This window comes from Capsella rubella, unplaced genomic scaffold, assembly GCF_000375325.1.
Source record: "Capsella rubella cultivar Monte Gargano unplaced genomic scaffold, Caprub1_0 scaffold_1, whole genome shotgun sequence".
Lineage (NCBI taxonomy): Eukaryota > Viridiplantae > Streptophyta > Magnoliopsida > Brassicales > Brassicaceae > Capsella > Capsella rubella.
This window is the reverse complement of record NW_006238923.1, coordinates 6,454,457-6,473,354: the sequence shown is the minus strand read 5'-3', so window position 1 is coordinate 6,473,354 and position 18,898 is coordinate 6,454,457. Positions and strand designations below refer to the sequence as shown.

General features: G+C 34.0%; 3 protein-coding genes and 1 long non-coding RNA gene across 4 annotated transcripts; 2 read left to right on the top strand and 2 right to left on the bottom strand.

The window, feature by feature from the left end:
* The first annotated feature begins 943 nt into the window (after positions 1-943).
* Positions 944-2,130, top strand: LOC111828579. The gene is made up of 4 exons (XR_002832398.1): positions 944-1,025; positions 1,113-1,199; positions 1,332-1,610; positions 1,695-2,130. It is a non-coding gene; the product is annotated as an uncharacterized LOC111828579 (long non-coding RNA).
* Positions 2,131-4,642: 2,512 nt separating this feature from the next.
* LOC17897343 (dnaJ homolog subfamily C member 16) lies at positions 4,643-10,198 on the bottom strand. The gene is made up of 20 exons (XM_006306186.2): positions 9,986-10,198; positions 9,823-9,892; positions 9,433-9,475; positions 9,273-9,350; positions 9,096-9,180; positions 8,914-8,996; positions 8,787-8,844; positions 8,316-8,426; positions 7,899-7,956; positions 7,712-7,808; positions 7,157-7,192; positions 6,841-6,977; positions 6,613-6,683; positions 6,473-6,526; positions 6,199-6,341; positions 5,960-6,100; positions 5,584-5,823; positions 5,436-5,495; positions 5,081-5,353; positions 4,643-4,979 (listed from the first exon to the last, which is right to left on the bottom strand). Exons 1-20 carry the CDS (start codon positions 10,122-10,124, stop codon positions 4,836-4,838), a joined length of 2,121 nt encoding a protein of 706 aa, XP_006306248.1. The 5' UTR covers positions 10,125-10,198; the 3' UTR covers positions 4,643-4,835.
* Positions 10,199-11,306: 1,108 nt separating this feature from the next.
* On the bottom strand, positions 11,307-12,915 carry LOC17898236 (xyloglucan 6-xylosyltransferase 4). The gene has a single exon (XM_006307430.2). It carries the CDS (start codon positions 12,892-12,894, stop codon positions 11,539-11,541), a length of 1,356 nt encoding a protein of 451 aa, XP_006307492.1. The 5' UTR covers positions 12,895-12,915; the 3' UTR covers positions 11,307-11,538.
* Positions 12,916-13,556: 641 nt separating this feature from the next.
* Positions 13,557-15,281, top strand: LOC17898304. The gene is made up of 3 exons (XM_006305614.2): positions 13,557-14,052; positions 14,199-14,321; positions 14,951-15,281. Exons 1-3 carry the CDS (start codon positions 13,758-13,760, stop codon positions 15,091-15,093), a joined length of 561 nt encoding a protein of 186 aa, XP_006305676.1. The 5' UTR covers positions 13,557-13,757; the 3' UTR covers positions 15,094-15,281.
* The last annotated feature ends 3,617 nt before the right edge of the window (positions 15,282-18,898 follow it).

The following is an 18,898-nucleotide window of genomic DNA, read 5'->3' as shown; positions in this document are numbered from 1 at the left end:
GTGGAAGGAAAAAACGCGGAGAAAATTTGGTAGGAACTTTTCCTATGAAATACCTTTAACGGAGAGGTGGAAGGAAATATCGTAGGAAATCAGTAGATATATCGAAGGAAATTTGTTCGTAGGAAATTTGAAGGAAAAATTTTGTTGGAATTTTGGTAGGATATCGACATATTTTGTCATATGAAAGGTATATTTACATGAATTCAAATTAATTTATTTTTAGTTTTCAAAAATTGTCATCATTCTCTATACTATTTTCTTTACAAGATGTATCTCAACCAATTACGAACAGCTTCGAGAGTTTGAAAAAGAGTCAGATTCTGCATCTTCTAGATCAGACTCGGAGTCGGCTAATAAATATATATTGTTCTAAAAATCATATCATCAATCATTTCCTATTGTTAAAATAGAAATATTTTCAGATTTTTATATTTAAATGAAAGTGGTATTATCCAAAGTTTTTATTTATAATTCAACATATTTAGGGTAAAAGTATATGAACATTTTAATTGCAATAAATGATTTTTAAAACTTCTAAACAGAAAACAGATCTTTATAATTTGTTTATGAAGTACTAATTTGTATCATATTTTTTATTGGGCATATAATTATAATTGTACTTATTCATTTATTTGTTTCAATTGTATAAGAAGATAAAAATTATTTTCTATCATATTTGTTTTAAAAATATAATTTGAAAAAAATATCAAACAGAAAATAAATAATTATAATTTGTTTATAAATTGTTTAAAATTTAGTAATGACAAAGATATGTATTTTTTATTTTACTTATAAGAAATAGCAAAATTGACCTCTATTGAGATAAAGAATTTGGGCCTCTAGAAATACTGTTGGGCCTTCAGAAATTTATTTTATCCATTAACCCAAAACACAACAACCCTAAACACTCTAACTCGTGTCCGCCGTCTGCAAACGACAATATCGGGAACGAGTGTCAAGAGAAAGATGGAACAATAAAGGACTTAACTTCATTTCTTCAATCGACCACCAAAGCTAGTTCAAAAGTAACCGATGACTCCTTGAATTTTTCATACGCCCTTAAAATTCTTCATATGACTTACATAAAAATAGTTTCTTCTTTCTTTTAACAGCGAGAAACGGAGCTTGAAGTGATTATTCTCAGGAAGAAGACAATAATTAAGAAGCTCAAGAGAGAGGTGCTGGTGTTAGAAGAAAAGGTTAGAAACTTAACTAACCTTTACAAGTTGCACAGCCTTACTTTCGATTTCCATCGTGATAAATTCCCGGTAAAATCTTCAGTACTAAAACTACTTGTATATGATACCTTCCATTGATTGTGAAATGCGCAGGTCACACAGCTCACTATGCTCCGGAGGTCCTCCTATTCAGCTACAGTCTCAAATACCCATGAATTCCCAATGAGAATGGACAATCTTCTTTATGATATGGATCTTCTTACAACCTTTTCATCCTCTGATTCGGAAGCTACTGTAGACACACCCCAGCGTGCTTTACCAAAGGCTCCAGTTGATTTCATGAGGGAGGAACTCTCAGCTGTAGGACTAAACCATAACTCAGCGCCAGCTAAATCCTCGACATAACTTGTGAAATCTGTAAAGCCGCCTTCGGTAAGTTAGTCCATCGACTACTAGGAGATATGTTTCAGTTTCTTCTTCTTCTTATTCTTCTTCTTCTTCTTCTTCTTCTTCAAGGCTGAGACAGGGTTCCTCTACTGGTGATTCAAAGAAACCTAGAAAGCCAATTCAGACCACTGCAAGAGATTCCTCTGGTTCGCTTTAGAGATGGGTTTAGTAAGTATTGGTCTGCTGGTAAGTATCAGTACCAGTTCTGAGAAAAAAGCCATTGAATAGAACCTGTTTAAAATACGTCTGAAGTGCTGAACCAGAACCAGCTGTGTAGGTGCTTCAGAATCTAAAGTTATATTGTAGCTATAAGTATCAAGTTATTTGTTTTGAGAATCTTGACTTCGTATCAAAAGCTCTCAGTTGGGTTTAATTGAGTTTTCTAATCTTGATATCTATATGAAATATGGTTGACTCTCTCTCAGCTCTTTCATCTTATTTGTGTGTGATATCAAAGTACTTTACACAGTGAGAGTTGTTTAGAGATGCATAGGTCAGAGATATGAGAGTTGTTGCATTGGTTTTTGTAGGGCTGAGGTGAATAAAAGCCATGGGAGAGTCTATTGAAAGACCTTAATGAAGGAACCAGAGGACTAAGTGGATAGACAGAGAACCTAGTGCTTACTCGAAAGGGAATCCCATGGTTGCTGAGACGAGACTTGATCTCATGAAATGTAATCTCTCCGAGGAGTATGACTGGAAAGCTCGTTTGTACAAGCAGGTAACTGACTCTATGCCAATATTATATTGTTCTTGTTCTATGATTCAATTAGTTAAAGAGAGTCTCGGATTTACTTCCCATCTCTGAATTTTTTGGGGATAATCTAGTTAGTGTTTCTAAATTCTTTAAAATGTTATCCTTTGGTTAGTAGCTTATGCTCAAGTTGCATTGGAGTTCTTTGTTATGCAGTACAGCTGAGCAGTCGCTCTATGATGCATACATCTTAAATCTTTGTCTTTAGAAGATGTGTTATAGTTTTTAGTTACATTTTGATATGCTTGGTGAGAAAAAAATTGTGCCCGTGCCTTTAAAAGTATTTGTATATGAAGCTTATATTTATTATGCCATAGAAATCATCTTTGTATACTCTGACGCTCTACTCTTTAATTTGATTGCTTAAGCTTACCGAAGAGTTGGGAAAGATGTAGGAGAAGCTCAAACTAACTGAAAACCTTCTTGACAAGTAACTCTCATGGTTTTTAACATTTGGTTTCTAACTAATGAAGCTGGTTAACATTTTGGTTTTATGCATACTAGTCAACTAATATTTTTGTACTTAAACTCAGTTGTGAAGAAGAGAAAGACGCTCAAATCAAGTATCTGCAACAAGCTTCTCCCCGGACGGTTTCCTGATTTGCATCCACCTACTTATCCAAGGGATCCGAGATGACGACTGCGGATGATCCGGTTTTGACTCCAACAGTTGCTGAAGATGACGACGATGAAACCCAAGAGTAATGAGATCTTATCTTTTAAAAACTTGAACATTTATAAGATTTAGGTTGTTTTTATTATTTGGATGTTTACCACTTGGTTTGTATCAACATTTGGAATGTTTTTATATAGAAGTTTATGTTATTTTATTTGTCTTAAAAAAATTATTTTCTCAATTAAAAAAATTAGTAATTGATTTAAAAATTAGTAATAATGAAATAAATCGTTGTAGTAAAATATTATTTAGTTGAAGGAATATTGAAGGAAAGGTAAAGGAACATTCGTAGGAAAGTAGAAGGAATAATTCCGTAGGAAAACATTTTGGTAGGAAAAGTAAAAGAAATATTTTGGTAGGAAATTAGAAGGAAACCGTTTCCTACGCATTTTTCGAAAGAAAACGGTCAAAAGTACCCTTCGCTTTTCCTACGAATAAACCTTCAAATTTTCCCTCGGCGCGTTTTTGGTAGGAAAATTTCCTACCAATATCTTACCATTTGCGATTTCCTACGGACGATTTCCTACTAGTTTTTTCGTAGGAATATCGTAAGAAACAGCTGTTTCCTACCATTTTTTCACGCAACTGCCCGTAGGAAATCAGCGTTTTTCTTGTTGTGAACTATATATGTATATGGAAATATACAGTATGAACTGTGAACAACAAAAGTCAACGTTGGATTTATTTTTAGTATAAGACAGTTCACTTATATATATATCGATCTTAGGAAGTCTACAAAATATATAATTTGTCTTTGGTTTCCCACTTGTTAGTTGATGATGCCGCGTTCGTCATCGCTCTCAGGGTTCCTTGTTTCTCTATATGTATATATATAATATATCTATCGACACGTGCTTAAATTGCTATGTTCGTAAAAGTATAACGTGAAACAGAAACTTTTGTCGATATGATGTAATAATAGTTCGAGATTCCAAGTTTCACCCACAAATCGACGCGTACGTGTATAGAGAGATAAGATAAGCCCCACACACATTACACTTGCTCCGTTCGTTTTTTTTTATTTTCTTTTTCAAAATCAAATTAATAATTATGATGCATGCATGCCACTAAATTAACTAGAAGATTGAAGTTTCATGTTTTGGAGAAATCACGAAATCAATTTCATGGTCTGAATCTTTTTTTTTCTTTTTTACTTCTGTGGTTGAAGTGGTACTGAATCACACACAAAGATAAGGTTGCGCATGGTCTTGTCGTGTGTGCCTCTTTAAACCTTTTTTTAATTTTATTTTTTTTCCTTTTTTTGACAGCAACCTCTTGAGGAGACCTTTCATGGACCACACTTGAAAGGTTATTGTCCGATATAGAGCAGCACGATGCGTCAGAAGTATAGAGACATTCAATATCTTCAATTAATTAATGAAAATACCAACTATTGTTTATATGAAATTTTCCAAAATTGTAGAAGACAAACAGAGATGATGGGCATTGATAACTTTCCCAAGAAAAAAACAAAATAAAATTAAAATGAAGGCCCATCCAAGTCTTAAAAGAAATAGACTAGTACATCTTCAAATAATTCCTACGATATTTTCTTATGTAAATTTTCGTACTTCTGGTGTTTATAGATTTCCGAAAAAATATTTGGTACAATGGTATTACATTGGCATACCGGGAACAAATAATATTTTGTGTCCAGAATGATAAAAAGTACTAAAATTACTGAATTTAGTAACTTAAAATCCAACTTATGATTAAAAAACAAAACAAAAAAAAGTCAAGAAGAATCCTAATTAATTAAGGGTTAATATAATATATGTTGTTACTCAGAATCGGAACCTGATGACATAATTTGGACAGCATCTTTAGGTTCGTTATCAGTGATGGAAGCAGGAACCTCTTTTTCTTTTGCGTTCCTTCTTCGTGCTTCTCTCTTTCTCTCTTTCTTCTTCTCCTCCTCCTCCACCTGTAAAACAGCCATCAACCTTTTGTTTATTAGGATTTGTATCGAAAACGAGAAACATGTAATCCATTAGCTAAATGGCTAGAGACTGATTTCATTATTACGTTATCTTCGGATTGATTTGGTGTTGCCGGTCTTGTCTGAACCGGTTGTTGTTGTTGTTGTTGTTGTTGTGTTGATCTGCTTCTCATCCACCAAACATTGCCTGCAGATAACAAAGCTCCTAGCAGCAATGTTGGTCCCATTCTAGGATCCGCTAGGTAGTCTTTGATTCTGTTCCATATGCTCAACATTTTCTGTGTTGCTTTCACGCTTTTCGGGACTCCTGTTCTCATCGGTTCTGCGCTTTCTGGAACAAGCTCTGGAGTTTTTGCTCTCTGCAAGTTAAATGTGAAACGATTAAACGATAGATATGATATGAAACATGTACATTATGAAATCAAAACCGAGGTTGCTTACATAGAAAGGTAGGTTTCTGTTGTCACCATCATCAACCATTTTTGAAAGCCACTTTATGATCTACATACGAAAGAGGAGACAACCAATGTAACATAGTCAATACCAAACAAACAACTAATGCAGATTGGTGAATCTTAAAATACTCTACCTCAGGAGTTTCAGCTGGTCCGTCATAACTAACAACGAGTTGTGCAGCGGGATCAACATCGTCAGCTTCAGATTGCCATACAGTTTTTGGCCATTTACTTGATTTCTGTTCTACATTAGCACTTTCTGTAGCATTTCTATGGTACCGAACGATCAATATCCTGGGGACATCAATTGGTGCCCTCCTAGTTCCACACGTGTCATAGCTGGTTTCCGATTGAACATAGAAGAAACAGTATTTCTGGATGACAAATCCAGAGGGAGTCGGATGGTAGTAAGTAACAAATTTTAAGATTTAAACATGAGATCTTAAAACATTTTGATGGATTCAGGTCACATAACAGATTCAATGTTAGGGTTCTGGCCAGAATACTTACATTCTGGACTTCTCCGTCGAGCCACACAAATGAAAGTCGCTTGGTTTTGTGTGCAGAAGCTGCTGGACCTATTGATGGATCATTGGAAGCCTCATCTGATCCGTCATACTTTGACAAAGCATCTTGCACCCTGCACATGGTCTACAAACTTGTAGGTTAGACACATTTCTAAACAAGGAGACAAGAACTTCAGATAAAGATGTACGACATGTACGACATAAAAAGAATATTTGACTCACTTCCCTCATCTTATTGAGCTCCACGCTTTGTCTTCCAACAAGGATGGTACAGTACCAGGTCGCTTTATCATAACCAGCTCGAGAGTATCCCCGTGCATCACAACCAAGTTCCATTGACGTCGTGCTTCTTAGTTGTGGAAGTTCTTTTAAGAAATATGATCATAAATCAATAAAAGTCATTCATCTACATGACCAATAATTGAGGGGAAAGAGAAAAGCGCTTGCAGAAACCAAATATATATTAAACATATAACGAGTGGAGGCAAGGGATTACGTAATTGCTTGTTGTGCTCCAAAATGTCCAGGAACCATGTACGGTTGGCAGATCCTACAAGATGGAATATCTTCTACAATTAGTTTTCTAATCATGTTTCATCAGTAATTCAAAACACTCAGTTCAAGATGGCGAAGGACCATGATAAACAACAGGTTTTAAACCCGGATCCTTCATAATCACAATGGCAGGTGCAGACTCCACCTCTAACCTGTTGCAAGAGAAGAAATATGAGATGAGCCAATGTCTAATCATGTGGTGGGAGAATCAAACGGATACCTATTTCCTATCACTAAACCACACATATCAATTCCCAGAAGCGATAGACACTAACGCAAATAAACAGACTTAGAAGTGTAATGACATACGCATTCCACCAAAAAGATGCATCCTCCTCTCTCCAAAGCACATACGATATAGAGGCAAAATTCCAATAATCTTTTGCAGCTTGGCGAATAACAGGAGTAGCTCGCTCCCCTGTTTGTGAGAATAAAATAACTTTTACCTATTCGAGCATGGGAAAGATCAGAAAAAGGACAAAAACAAAAAGGGTTTAGGTGGATGCGATAAAGAGAACTATTACATGTCTGGTAAATATGTTCTTCCTAAGTTCCAAGGATGAAAGAAAGCTTCATAAAGGACAAATTATATAGAGAAAAAGCGAAAAAAAGAAGTTAAACAAACCTTATTAGGTGGAACTTTGGAGAGGAACTTGGGTATCTGTATGAAGAAATATATTGTATCTCTAATTATTTCCAAAAAAAAAGAACGATATTTTAAGTTACCTAGAAAAAACTAAGGAAAGAGACTAAAATATCCAACACAGGACAAAATCACCACAGAACTAGACTCCAGAACATTTTGTAACACACAGCAGCTAAACAGATGGAGTTGGAGTAAACATGCAAGCAAACGGTCTCACTCTTACAAACCATAAAGTAAATCAGAATAATTCAGGTACTGAAAGGTCTGCAGCTTTGCAAAAACCATATCAAAGTTTCCAATAAAGTTCTTAACATGGTTAGACATGGATCCCTTTCCTTAGAAGCAGTGTCATTGCTGTTTCTAGACGGCTATGATATTCAGGTACTGAATTGGATAGACTACCATTTCTCAAGGATGTATAGACTACCGACTAGGTCACTAGGCAGGACATTTCAGTAAGATATGGCTCCTATAAAAATTTTGTTATCTTAGAAAACTTCACATTACGATGGCTTTAAAGAATGGCATATGTACCAGTGTTTCTTTTGTGTGGTAGAATACTCTAGGTAAACCCAGTACAGTAGTTGCAAACCAATCAGTAATTGCATCTGCTGACAACTCCCCTTCAAACCTAACAAGTAAGTGGATTTAAATTATTATTCTGGTAAATAAGGAAAATGTAGAAACAAACTCATTTAGATGACTCCATCAAGAGGGCTACCTGATGAGGCAGTCTGCAGTTTTGCAATGTGGGGGGAAAGAAACGATTGAAGGAAGGCCTGCATGCATTATATGAGGTTATAACATGAGAAAAAATCATTGCATTTTACCCCAAGGCATATACAATCATTACAGCTTTTTAAATTATCAACCATAGTCATAATAGAATGAGTCTGTATGTATACAAGGAACTGTACATTAATGTTCAAAAGAGTTTAAACCTACTAGATGTACTTAACTTCCCAAGTACAAATACTCAATTCTAGAACCAGTTTAAGTAAATCCTCACTGCTCTTTTCTCCCAATTTATCCTCTATGCTTACTTTCAATTTATATTTTTAGCTTTACTAACTTTTGAGTTTTCTTATTCTCAGATTTCGAGTAGGTTCTTGGCAGGGTGAGGAAAGTTATAACTAACCTTTTCTGAAAAAAACTTGTCCTGTTGGTTTTTTCTCAGCAAGATAGGTCACCAGTTGAGCATCACCAATCTCTAACATCGCATGGTTAGCAACCCCATCCAACAAAGCAACTGCAATTATACAAGAAGCTGAGCGTAAATGGTTCCAACCACCGCAAAACATGTCTAAAACTGTTGTTAGCTATTAATGTGTTCATCTTTTTTTTTTTTTTTTTGTCATCTATTAATGTGTTCATCCTACTTGTTAAAACATATTTTTTGATATCAGGTTGCAATTATATGGCTACACTTGATTTTGACATCATAGGCACCATATTTCTCTCCTGAAAACTAACACTGTCTAGTCCAGATACTTCAGTTTCTCCTTGCCATATGCACTGTTCTAGCTCTTCAATGTTCTAGTCCCTCACTTCAAAAAAAGGCTGGCAAGACTTTTGCACTTTAAACATACTACAAAAAGAGAAATCATACCAATCCTTCTCCAAGCCGTGGAGAACTGAACAGAGCTGTTGCTACCAGAAGAATACATCTACAGGTATTTATAAGTTAATTAATATATTATTCCAATTCCAATATATAATTTTTTTAGAGTTTATACCTGAATGAGCCATGGCTTGGAATCTTGGAACTTGAATGCAAAGTCTTGAGATGTAATTGACATAAATCCTTCACTTTCAGGCTCTACAATTTTTTTTACACATTAACAAGTTGGCATTTTAAAGAAACATCTAAAACGAACTAGAATTGGAAAAGTGCAAAGTGTTATGTTAATTAACTGACCATAAGAAACCGCTTCCAGCAGGGGAAGTTTTATTTTTGCAAAATCTTCCACAGCATATTGTGTTTCGAGTTGCTCTATAATATGCTGAAACCATTAACAAGCAACTGAATTGGAAAAAAAACAAGAAAGGAGAGAAGAAACATAAATGAGTGAAGATACAGAACTAACAAACTTACAACTGATTCATCAATGCCGTATATGTCATAGTCCCTTTTCCAAACTGGATTTGTCAATAGCTCATAGGCGTATTGTATCTGCATAGTATAAAGTAGCAATAATGAAATTAGAAGAAATATAAAGACTAACAGAATTAGCATTAGAAAAAAATCGACCAACCTTAATAAAATCAGCTGGAAGAGAATCCTCTGAATCAGAACTCCTGTTACAATCAGGTGTCAAAGGTTATTACAGTGTATCTGCAACATAGTTTCAACTTAGGACAGCTAAAGTCTAGTTATCAAAACATTCCAATTCTTTACATGCCAAAGCCTAAATATACTAACAGCAAGCTGAGGGGACGTCTTAGAAATAAACGAGGTAGCAATTAGCAAAATGTAAGCTTTTTCCGGTTGTAATCAAGTACCAATGATCATTCTAGTACCAATTGCATAGTTACACTTTCTGGACTAGCTCTAATTATTGGTTGGAGGCAGAAGAAAGAACGGGGCTAAATCAAAATACATAGGTAGAGACAAAGACACCAACAAAACAGATCGAGAAAGTTACCACTTGGAAGCAATATTCTCGTATGCCTCTTTCACGTCATCCACTGAAGTGTACATCTTTACACCCAGAACTAAGAAATCACAAGGAAAGTAAGGAATACAAAATCAAACGATCAAAACGGGAGGTAAATTAGTAGTGAAGTAATGATTTTATGAGAGGGTACCGTCGTAGTGAGAAGGAGGAAAGGAGAGAGGAAGAAGGAAAAGCTGGAAGTACATAGCGAGGAAGAAGAGGAGGATAGGAACAGCATAGGCTCTCAGAATAGAGCTCATCGACGGCGACGGAGGAGTTTCCTTCGCCATCGAGATTTTGGGAAACTGCGATCAAAGAGTCTCGATGTCTTCTTCTTAAGTTTTGTTTCTCTATGTAATTGTAATCAATCCAAATCTCCCCTTAGGCATATTTTTTCCGCGTTTTCTTAAACAATAAATAGCGATCCACTCTTAATTCTTTTTGTTAATATCGCATTGTTTCTAAAAATTAAAATTTATTACTTAATTATATAGAGGGTTTTAGGGTAACAATTGTATGTTAGAGTTTCCAAACATTTCCACATTGTGTAATTTTAATTTTTGAATGTTGATCAACTTTTATCTATTTCCATGGTTCAAAGTTTAAATAAATCGGTTTATACCTTAATGAAACACAATGTCAAATGGTGAAGATAATAAACAGATAATTTGTATCAAAAAAACTGTTGTATATATGTGTTATATTTTTTCTTTTTAAAACTAAACTACTGTAGTCTGTATGTAGTTTTCAAATAAAAATATAGCTGGTTTTACTTGAGAAAAAAAGAGGAGGACATGGATGCTTTTTGTTATGTAAAGAGCTTGGGTTCTTAACTTTCACAAGCCGCTCTCTGTAATGGGACAAGACACAAGGTCCATGATCTCTCTCTCGAAACATTTATCTGACACAAACCAATGTCCTTGCTAGTTGCCCAGTTTCAATATACTAGACCCAAATAGGAGACTGGTATGCCTTTTTTTTGGGTCATTTCGACTCTTAAACCTGATAAAGAAAAAACCCTTCTAGATTCTTCTTGATAATAGGCCATAGCTGTTTCACTTCTGACATCCTTAAACTATAGTCTACAGGGAGTAGACAAAAACAGGACACAGGATCGCAAAACAGTTTCTGTTTTTTTTTGTTTCTTTTCTTTTCTTCATCATTAATGTGTATGTGTGAAACATAAGATGACAAAAGAATGTTAGCTAGAATGCATATCTGCTTTACTTCCTATATCTTGAAGGTGCCACAAGTTTTGCTGTCTATGAATTCATAACTTAATCAAACTCTCATAATATATCCTTTATCTCTCTCTATAATTACATACAAGTAGTCATGCCAATACCTAGAAACTGATGCCCAGTAAGTTCTTGGAATGAATAACCAAAGACATATGCAACCTCCAGGTTTTTGCTTAATTTTTCCTCCAAAGCTGATTGTCTAAGAGACTCAGAGATGCTAATAGAGGAGGGTAACAAGCAAAACTGCAGTATTCTCATTGACTAAAAATGGCAGTAAACACATCTTTGAAAATTTTGACAGCTAAAACTTCTCTCAAACAACAACAGACAACGAAGCAGAAGGAACAAGTGCAAAACATGCAAAGAAATTGTATTGTGACTGTGAGAGCATTTGTATATTACCTATACGTTTCCTGTAATCTTTCCAAGCTGTGATTCCCTTCACTCATTGATTTTCCTAACTCTACGGTTTGGTTTCCGCGTGCATTCTCCGAATATCAAACTTGTCTACTGCCTCCAAAGGAGAAACTGTCTCGTTTCTGATCCTCTTAACATTGGGGCTCAACAATCCCCTGTGGCTAAACCCATACAGCTTAAGCACTTGATTATCTGCAAAATTAAAAGCCCTCTCCATGCTCTTGAAGCATCTATCGACTGCATAATCAGCATACTTGCCACACGGTTTGCACCCCACAAAATGTGTCACAAAGGGCCATCTCTCATCTCCCAAACCTGGATGATACTTCTCTATCATCTCTTCATACCTGTCAACCAAACCCTCCCAAAACCCGTGCAAATAGTATTGATTCTCAACATAAACTTTGTCTATCCATTTATCCTTCTGTGAAAGCAGGAGATATATCAAAGCTGATTGATCATCGGCCTCAAATGCTGGCCTGCCTTTCAGATAAGCTGTCAGTATCTTCCCAGCTTCGTCACGGATTGGCCCTTTTGGTCCCATTGGAGCCCAAGCATCTAATAAATCCAACGACCACTGACAATTTCTCAACAGAAAGATGCCCGTGTTCAATGCAATCCATGACTTTTGGTTGAACAACAAGTCCGGATAACCGTGTATCACCAGATTATGCTTCTCGTACCTAGACAAAGGGATCTCAAACAGTATATCAGTGAACATAGCATCACTATCCATCCACCAAATCCATTCTACTTCTGGATGAGACAGCATTAATTTCCTAATCATAGGTAGTTTTGTCCAATACCCTGAGAGTTCCTCATCCAAATGGGCCATGTTATACACAATCTCTATCCCGTGAAGCCTACAGTAATCAATCTTGTTCTTCACGGACTTCAATAGATAATAGTCTCCAATTGGTTTCTCGCAGGGTCCAGGGGAAGACCCGGTGAGAAGCAAGATTCGAGCTTTGCCATTGACAATACTTGGAAACTCAGGGTTCTTACTCAGCCATACCTTGCGTTGACTATCCCAGTTAGTGATTCTTGGACCTAGAGTGTACGTCGTATTGGAACTAGTAATAATCTCAGCTATAGGCGGCTCAGCCAACTCTGTGGAATGAGAATCAGATGGGATCTCAGCTAGAATAGGAGGAACGGTTTCCTTGATGAGACTCTGATTAACAGATTCGGCGCTGGAGCTTCCAAGGTTCCCAATACTGATAGTGCCAAGAAGGACGAGGATGGTCACGAAGCCGCAGAGAATCATGATCTTGATGTTAAAAAAGGTATTCGGGATCTGCCAACCGCGCAAGAAACCACGACTTCTCCCTCCACCATTTGATACAGCCGTCGTTGACACTCCTCCGCCACTTGCTGAGGATCTTAACTCATCATGAAACATTTCACCTGTCTTCTTCTTCTTCCACCCTCTCTAGATGTTCACTCACACTTGCATCCTGAAACTTTCTAACTAATAACCATAATCAGTGAAGACTGTCTCTCTTTTTTTTTGTCTTCCTCACAGAATGTGTAGATTCCAACTCTCCCTCCCTCTCTGGACTACAACAACACCGCTCTGAAATTCCAGTTTTTTGGCAGAATCCTGATGACAGACTATAAGATGATAGACATTGACAATCTCAAAAACTTCCTCTTAAAGTATTAATTAAAGAATAGTACTAAACTAGATAATGGAGAAACATGGTCGTAGTTAAATAATTATATTTGATCTTCCAAAAAGTTAAGTGAAGATACAGGAACTTACTGCTGTTTCCAGCATTCCCATCTCAAAACTAAATTTGGTAACAGCTTAAAGACGCAGTGTATCTACAAACACACCAACATAAACTAATGGCAGTACCACATTCAAGAATTATGATCATAGAATTGGTTTTCACTAAGAAAAGGACAAACCTAACAGCAACTAACTCATAATTAAGAATTTAACACTCAACAGTGTGTAAACAACAGAACCATGGAATTAAAACAAGAAAACCACAATGAATACAAACGAAAGAACAAATCCAAAAGCCAAGGTACCATACCAACCTCATCCAATGATTGATCTGCTGTCAAAGAAATGGTCAGAAATGTTCAAAAGAGAAGTAACAGAAGCTAATTGGACCATAAATATCTCCAAATTAGCTACCAAGCTAACAACAGCAAGTTCCGGTTCGGTTTACCTTTACTAAACCCGAATTTAATTCAATTGACCTCCCCGGTTCAAAACCCCAAAATCGAGAGAGAAGGACGCGAGATCGATTGATGGGGTCATCATACTCCGCCTCTTTTTCTAACTCCTCCACCGCCGCCGTTCCACCTCCTCCGTCTCCGCCTTCATCGCCGTCGAGATCCACTGTAAAATCTAACGGAGAAGAGAGACCACGTTTCTTCGATGGAAAAGCGAAGAACAAATGCTGGGCTAATGCTGACATCGTACCTGGTCGACATCCGGAGAGGTGGCGTAAAGACGCCGCCGGAAACATCGTCTGCAAACGTTTCGGAAACTGCAGTGGCTGTCTCTGTTTCGAGTATGATCACATTGTTCCTTACTCCAAAGGTTTGATTGAATCTCCCGACTCTTCCTTCACTGCTTCTCTTTACCCCCAAATGTGACCTCTTTTTTGAAATTAGGGTTTTGAGTGATCAAAATTGTGGATTTTTAATCTGTAAGGTTAAATCTTTATTGTTGGTTTCTGTGAATAGGTGGAGAGTCGATAGCTGAAAATTGTCAGATTCTTCAAACAAGAGTGAACAGATTAAAATCAGCTCAAGAAAATGTGGATGCTACCACACTTAAGAGCTATTCGTGTGGTCTTCAGTTTACGGGTATGTAACACATAGTGATGATATGAATCATGACTTTGTTCCTTTGGGTTTACTCATCTGATAAAATTTGTATATCATTATTCATTGTTCATTATGCTATGTTGATTATGTCAATATATCATCAAGAGTATAGATAGATATACTAGAGTTTTGCAATGGCATTTCACTCGTTCTGTCGTTATATAAAGTGTTGTGTTGAATAGCTTAGCTTGTCCATTGGAAGTTATGCCAAGCTCTCATACATGTGGGAGCTGCTTTTGCTTTAGATCTTTTTCCTCTGTTTTTTATTTTTCTCTTTCTGTTGGGTTCCCTATCTTTAACTTGAGGAACTGGACTTGAGCCACTAAGGAATCTTCTTTAAATGCAAAAAGCAATGCCTTGAATTGGTTGTAGGTGTTGCTAGTTTACATTTTTATAGGGGAGAAGCAAAGTGTTAAATGCTCTTGGGAAATGCATTTTCTTTCCAAAAAGCCTCAAAGAAGAGACGATAGATAGATCTGTTGGGCTGTTTTTACCTTCTGACACTTGCAATGAATGATTATACACAAGTGGAACTCGAAGTGTGTGTGTCTTATTCCATGCATACAAGTAGTTTTCACTTTTATTAAGATTTCTTCTAATGTAAATAGACAAGGAGCTAGATGTGATCGAAATGGCGGTATATGGAGACGTGTTACGACCTGGAAAAGAATGTCGCTGCAAAACGGTAGCCGAGCTGCTTGGTCAGTCCAAGTCAAAAGACGGTAAAGCCGCATGTGAGTTACCATCATAGAAAGTAATCAACCATGCTTTTGTAAAGCTGTGATTCAACTCTTATGCTCATTAATTTGTTGGTAGATACTTCCTTCTTTTACGTATTCGAAACCATTTGTTTGTGAGCGTTGTGATGATGGAAATAAAACATTCAGCTTGCAGCATTGTAACCTAACTTTTCAAGTCAACAAATTGATTATTTAAGTATCTCGACCACCTAATTCACTATTAGTCGAGAGATAACAAATGACTGTTTATGGTTGGTCAGTCATGGAGACATGAAATATCAAAAAACGGGAAAGGTGCGCAATTATGTGAAAGGCTAATTAAAGAAAGATGTCTACCAAAAAAAAAAGTTAAAGTCAATATATAAATTTTGCTTTTAGTTTTTTATTATTTATTGTCTCTCTCTGATATTTATATGTAAATTTTGTTCTCCATCTATATATAGTATGTTGCATTCAAATCATATATATAAAAGTAAGGTTCCACTATCTCCTTATTGGTGGAAAAATATTTAAGGCTTTAACTTTCTTTTTTTAAAAAAATAAATAAATATTTATGACAATCATTCAATACAAAATTTAATTACACTATAAGTTATAATCAAATGGCAAAGAAAATGAAAGGACTTAATCATATATCATTCAACAAATTTTATAAGCTTTATTGGTGGAAAATTATTTAAAAGCATATATATAAAATATATATATTCTCAATTGTTCCTCTCTCTTTATTGTTCTATTTTGTATTTATTTTTTAAAATATAATATTTATTTTTAACCAAAAAAACACATTTAATCATATACATTAATTCATACTTTAAATTCACACTTTACTACTAAAATGAAACTGAAAATTATATAAATTTACAAAGACTATTGGTTTTCTTTATTGAATTCCAATTAAACACACTATAAATTATAATTATAACTCCTCTAATTTAATTATTTTAAAAATGTAACTTACATCACTTCTTATCATATAAATAGCCATTCTAACATCCTTCTCTACCATATCTCATATCTTCATTATTCTCTTTGTTTTTTTTTAAAGTTCTTGCATAGGGTGAAAACTCATTTAAAATATCATTGTAAGAGTTTGATTAATTATTTAGTTTAAACTTTTGTTTTCAATTTTATTTATTTTTTGTTTTTATGTATTTCCTCATGTCTTCATTGTTTTTATATTTTTAAATGTAATACATATGTATAATAATATTTTATGGTTATAAGAAAATCAAGCTAAAGAAACCATTTTCGTTCTTTTACTTTGGATGTTTGTTTCTTTCTCACATATTCATGTATATTTAATTTATTTTCAAAAGTATGTAATTTTTTAACAAAATACACTTTTTGTTATATAATTATCAAACCAATTTGTAAGACATTCTTTTAAGAATAATGATCCTTATATTTAGTTTGTGATTCAACATGTAATAATACAAAGAACATTATAATTTGTTTTAACTTTGAATTTTATACTTGATTTTCTATCTAAAAAACAATTTGATATTCCATTTTCTATCTATTATATATACTACAAGGATGAAAAATATAATTAAATCTAGAAATATAACTTAAATTAAGAGGAATATAAAAAGAGATTAAAAATAAAATTATTTCTTGGGAATTTTTAAGGTTTCACTCTCTCCTTATTGGTCCATTTAGCATTTATTTTTTAATCATAATATTTATTTTTAATTAAACCAAATATCTAACACATTTAGTCATATACTTTAATTCATACTTGAAATCCACACTTTACTATTAAATTGTAACTTAAATTATATAACCTTTCAACTGACTATTTGTTTCCTCCATTTAACTTCAATTAACACACTATAACATATAATTATAACTCCTCTGATTTAATTATTTTAGAATTGTAACTTACATCATATTTTATCCTATAAATACTCATTTTTACATCCTCCTCCACCATATCAGATATTCTCAATATTTTCTTTGTTTAATTTTTAATGTTCTTGCATGGGTTGAAAGCTCAATTAAGATATCATTGTAAGAGCTTGATTATATATTTGGTTAAAACTTTTGTTTTCAATTATATTTCTTCTTTATTTTATGTACTTCTTCATTTTTTCATTGTTTTTTATACTATTAAATGTATAATACATATGTATAATAATATTTTATGGCTATAAGTAAATTACTTTATCGATGGGATTCAAAAATATTGATTTCTGACCATCGCACCATAAGAAAATCAAGCTAAATAAACCATTTTCATTGTTTTACTTTATATGTTTTTTTCTTTCTCACATATTCATGTATATTTATTTTATTTTCAAAGTATGTAATTATTTTAACAAAATATTTTTTTGTTATATTCAAACAAATTTGTAAGACATTGTAATAAATAAAATTTAATACACAAATAAATGTAATTTTTGTGTATATTTATAAGTTTACACACATATTTGGATAAGTTTCAACATTTTTAGTGGTTGTTTTGATAAAGTTTGAAAAGAGGGTAAATTTAAAAATTAGTATTTTTAAAGGGGTATTTTTTAAATTCTCCCAATATCATTCCTATTTTTATCATTAACAATATTATTGTTTTATCAAAAAATACTTAAAAGTACTAAAGAAAATTACTATCAAAATTGATTAATTGAACAATTAATAAACGAATAAATTCAAAAGATATGAATGTATGCTTCTATTGTATGATTTAAATAAATAACATGTAAAAATGTCATAAGCATTAAAATTTATTTAATCTATTTATTATAAGTAATAAATAAATTAAAATAATTAAATAAATATACAATAACCCGCGCATATGCGCGGGACATTACCTAGTTTTCAACAAAGAAAAAGCTTTCATCATAAATACTCTAAAAGAAAAAAAATTCAAAAAATTGGGTAGTTGCGGGGATGTTCAAAATTCCGGCCTGGAACAATAAATGTAGCTCCAAAACAAACACGTATTGACGTTTACTTGTCCAGATTGGTTGCCAAAATAAATAAATAAAACTCTGTTATGTTATGTAAGAGTCGTCAAACGATATATGTATCCAACAATAATTCAATGTGGAATAAGAATTGATTACACAATTTGAGAAAGCTCAAATCCCAAAAAAACTTATCTTTTACTTTAAGAAGAAGAAGTAATATTGAACTCTCCAAAAAAGCATTTTAATATACTATCACCATTTTGGTTATTAAACAAAATTAAAAACCGAGTGGATTCATATACTAATAGTACAAATACACAATACGAATAAGAAAATTACAACAAATGTTTTGGGGATTGTATAATACACACATACACACACATGACAAGTGTGAGGTTTATAATTAACTCTATACATGTGTATATAAAAACTGTGTCCAAACAAGTCAACAACAACCCACCACCGTTCTTGTCCGTATTAGCTCGCTCTCACACTGGTCGTCTCGCCGCTAGTCAAACCCGTTGCATAATCCTTTTTTAAATTCGATTCTCCTAACAGTGTTTAGTCAATAATGTGTAAACAAACATAAAGTATTATTAAGTTACTTTTTAATTAGTAAATAAGTAACCCATATCACTTTTTAACACGTAAGATGGAAAAATAAGAGTGATCAATCAACTCATCATCACTCATCATTTGTGGTCGATACAAAAACAAAAATCTTACCGTAGATTTCGCCTAAAACATTTCTATTTTTGATTTCACGACATTGATTTAACATCTTCTTAATTATAAAGGGAAAGGACCGTCGTCTTCCGCAATTCACGCCGATATTATACAAAGTGAAGTAACAAAAAAAAAGCCGAAAAATAAATACTCCTAAAACATTCTCTCTCTCTCTCTC

What these genes read in the sequence shown, in the direction of transcription:
- LOC17897343 (XM_006306186.2), bottom strand. Translation starts at nt 10,124, where the DNA reads ATGGCGAAGGAAACTCCTCCGTCGCCGTCGATGAGCTCTATTCTGAGA. An exon ending in ACCACACAAAAGAAACACTG is followed by an intron (nt 7,193 to 7,711) that starts GTACATATGCCA and finishes TTCTTCATACAG; the next exon opens with ATACCCAAGTTCCTCTCCAA. An exon ending in GCATCTTTTTGGTGGAATGC is followed by an intron (nt 6,684 to 6,840) that starts GTATGTCATTAC and finishes CTCTTGCAACAG; the next exon opens with GTTAGAGGTGGAGTCTGCAC.
- LOC17898236 (XM_006307430.2), bottom strand. Translation starts at nt 12,894, where the DNA reads ATGTTTCATGATGAGTTAAGATCCTCAGCAAGTGGCGGAGGAGTGTCA.
- LOC17898304 (XM_006305614.2), top strand. Translation starts at nt 13,758, where the DNA reads ATGGGGTCATCATACTCCGCCTCTTTTTCTAACTCCTCCACCGCCGCC. An exon ending in CATTGTTCCTTACTCCAAAG is followed by an intron (nt 14,053 to 14,198) that starts GTTTGATTGAAT and finishes TTCTGTGAATAG; the next exon opens with GTGGAGAGTCGATAGCTGAA. An exon ending in GTGTGGTCTTCAGTTTACGG is followed by an intron (nt 14,322 to 14,950) that starts GTATGTAACACA and finishes TAATGTAAATAG; the next exon opens with ACAAGGAGCTAGATGTGATC.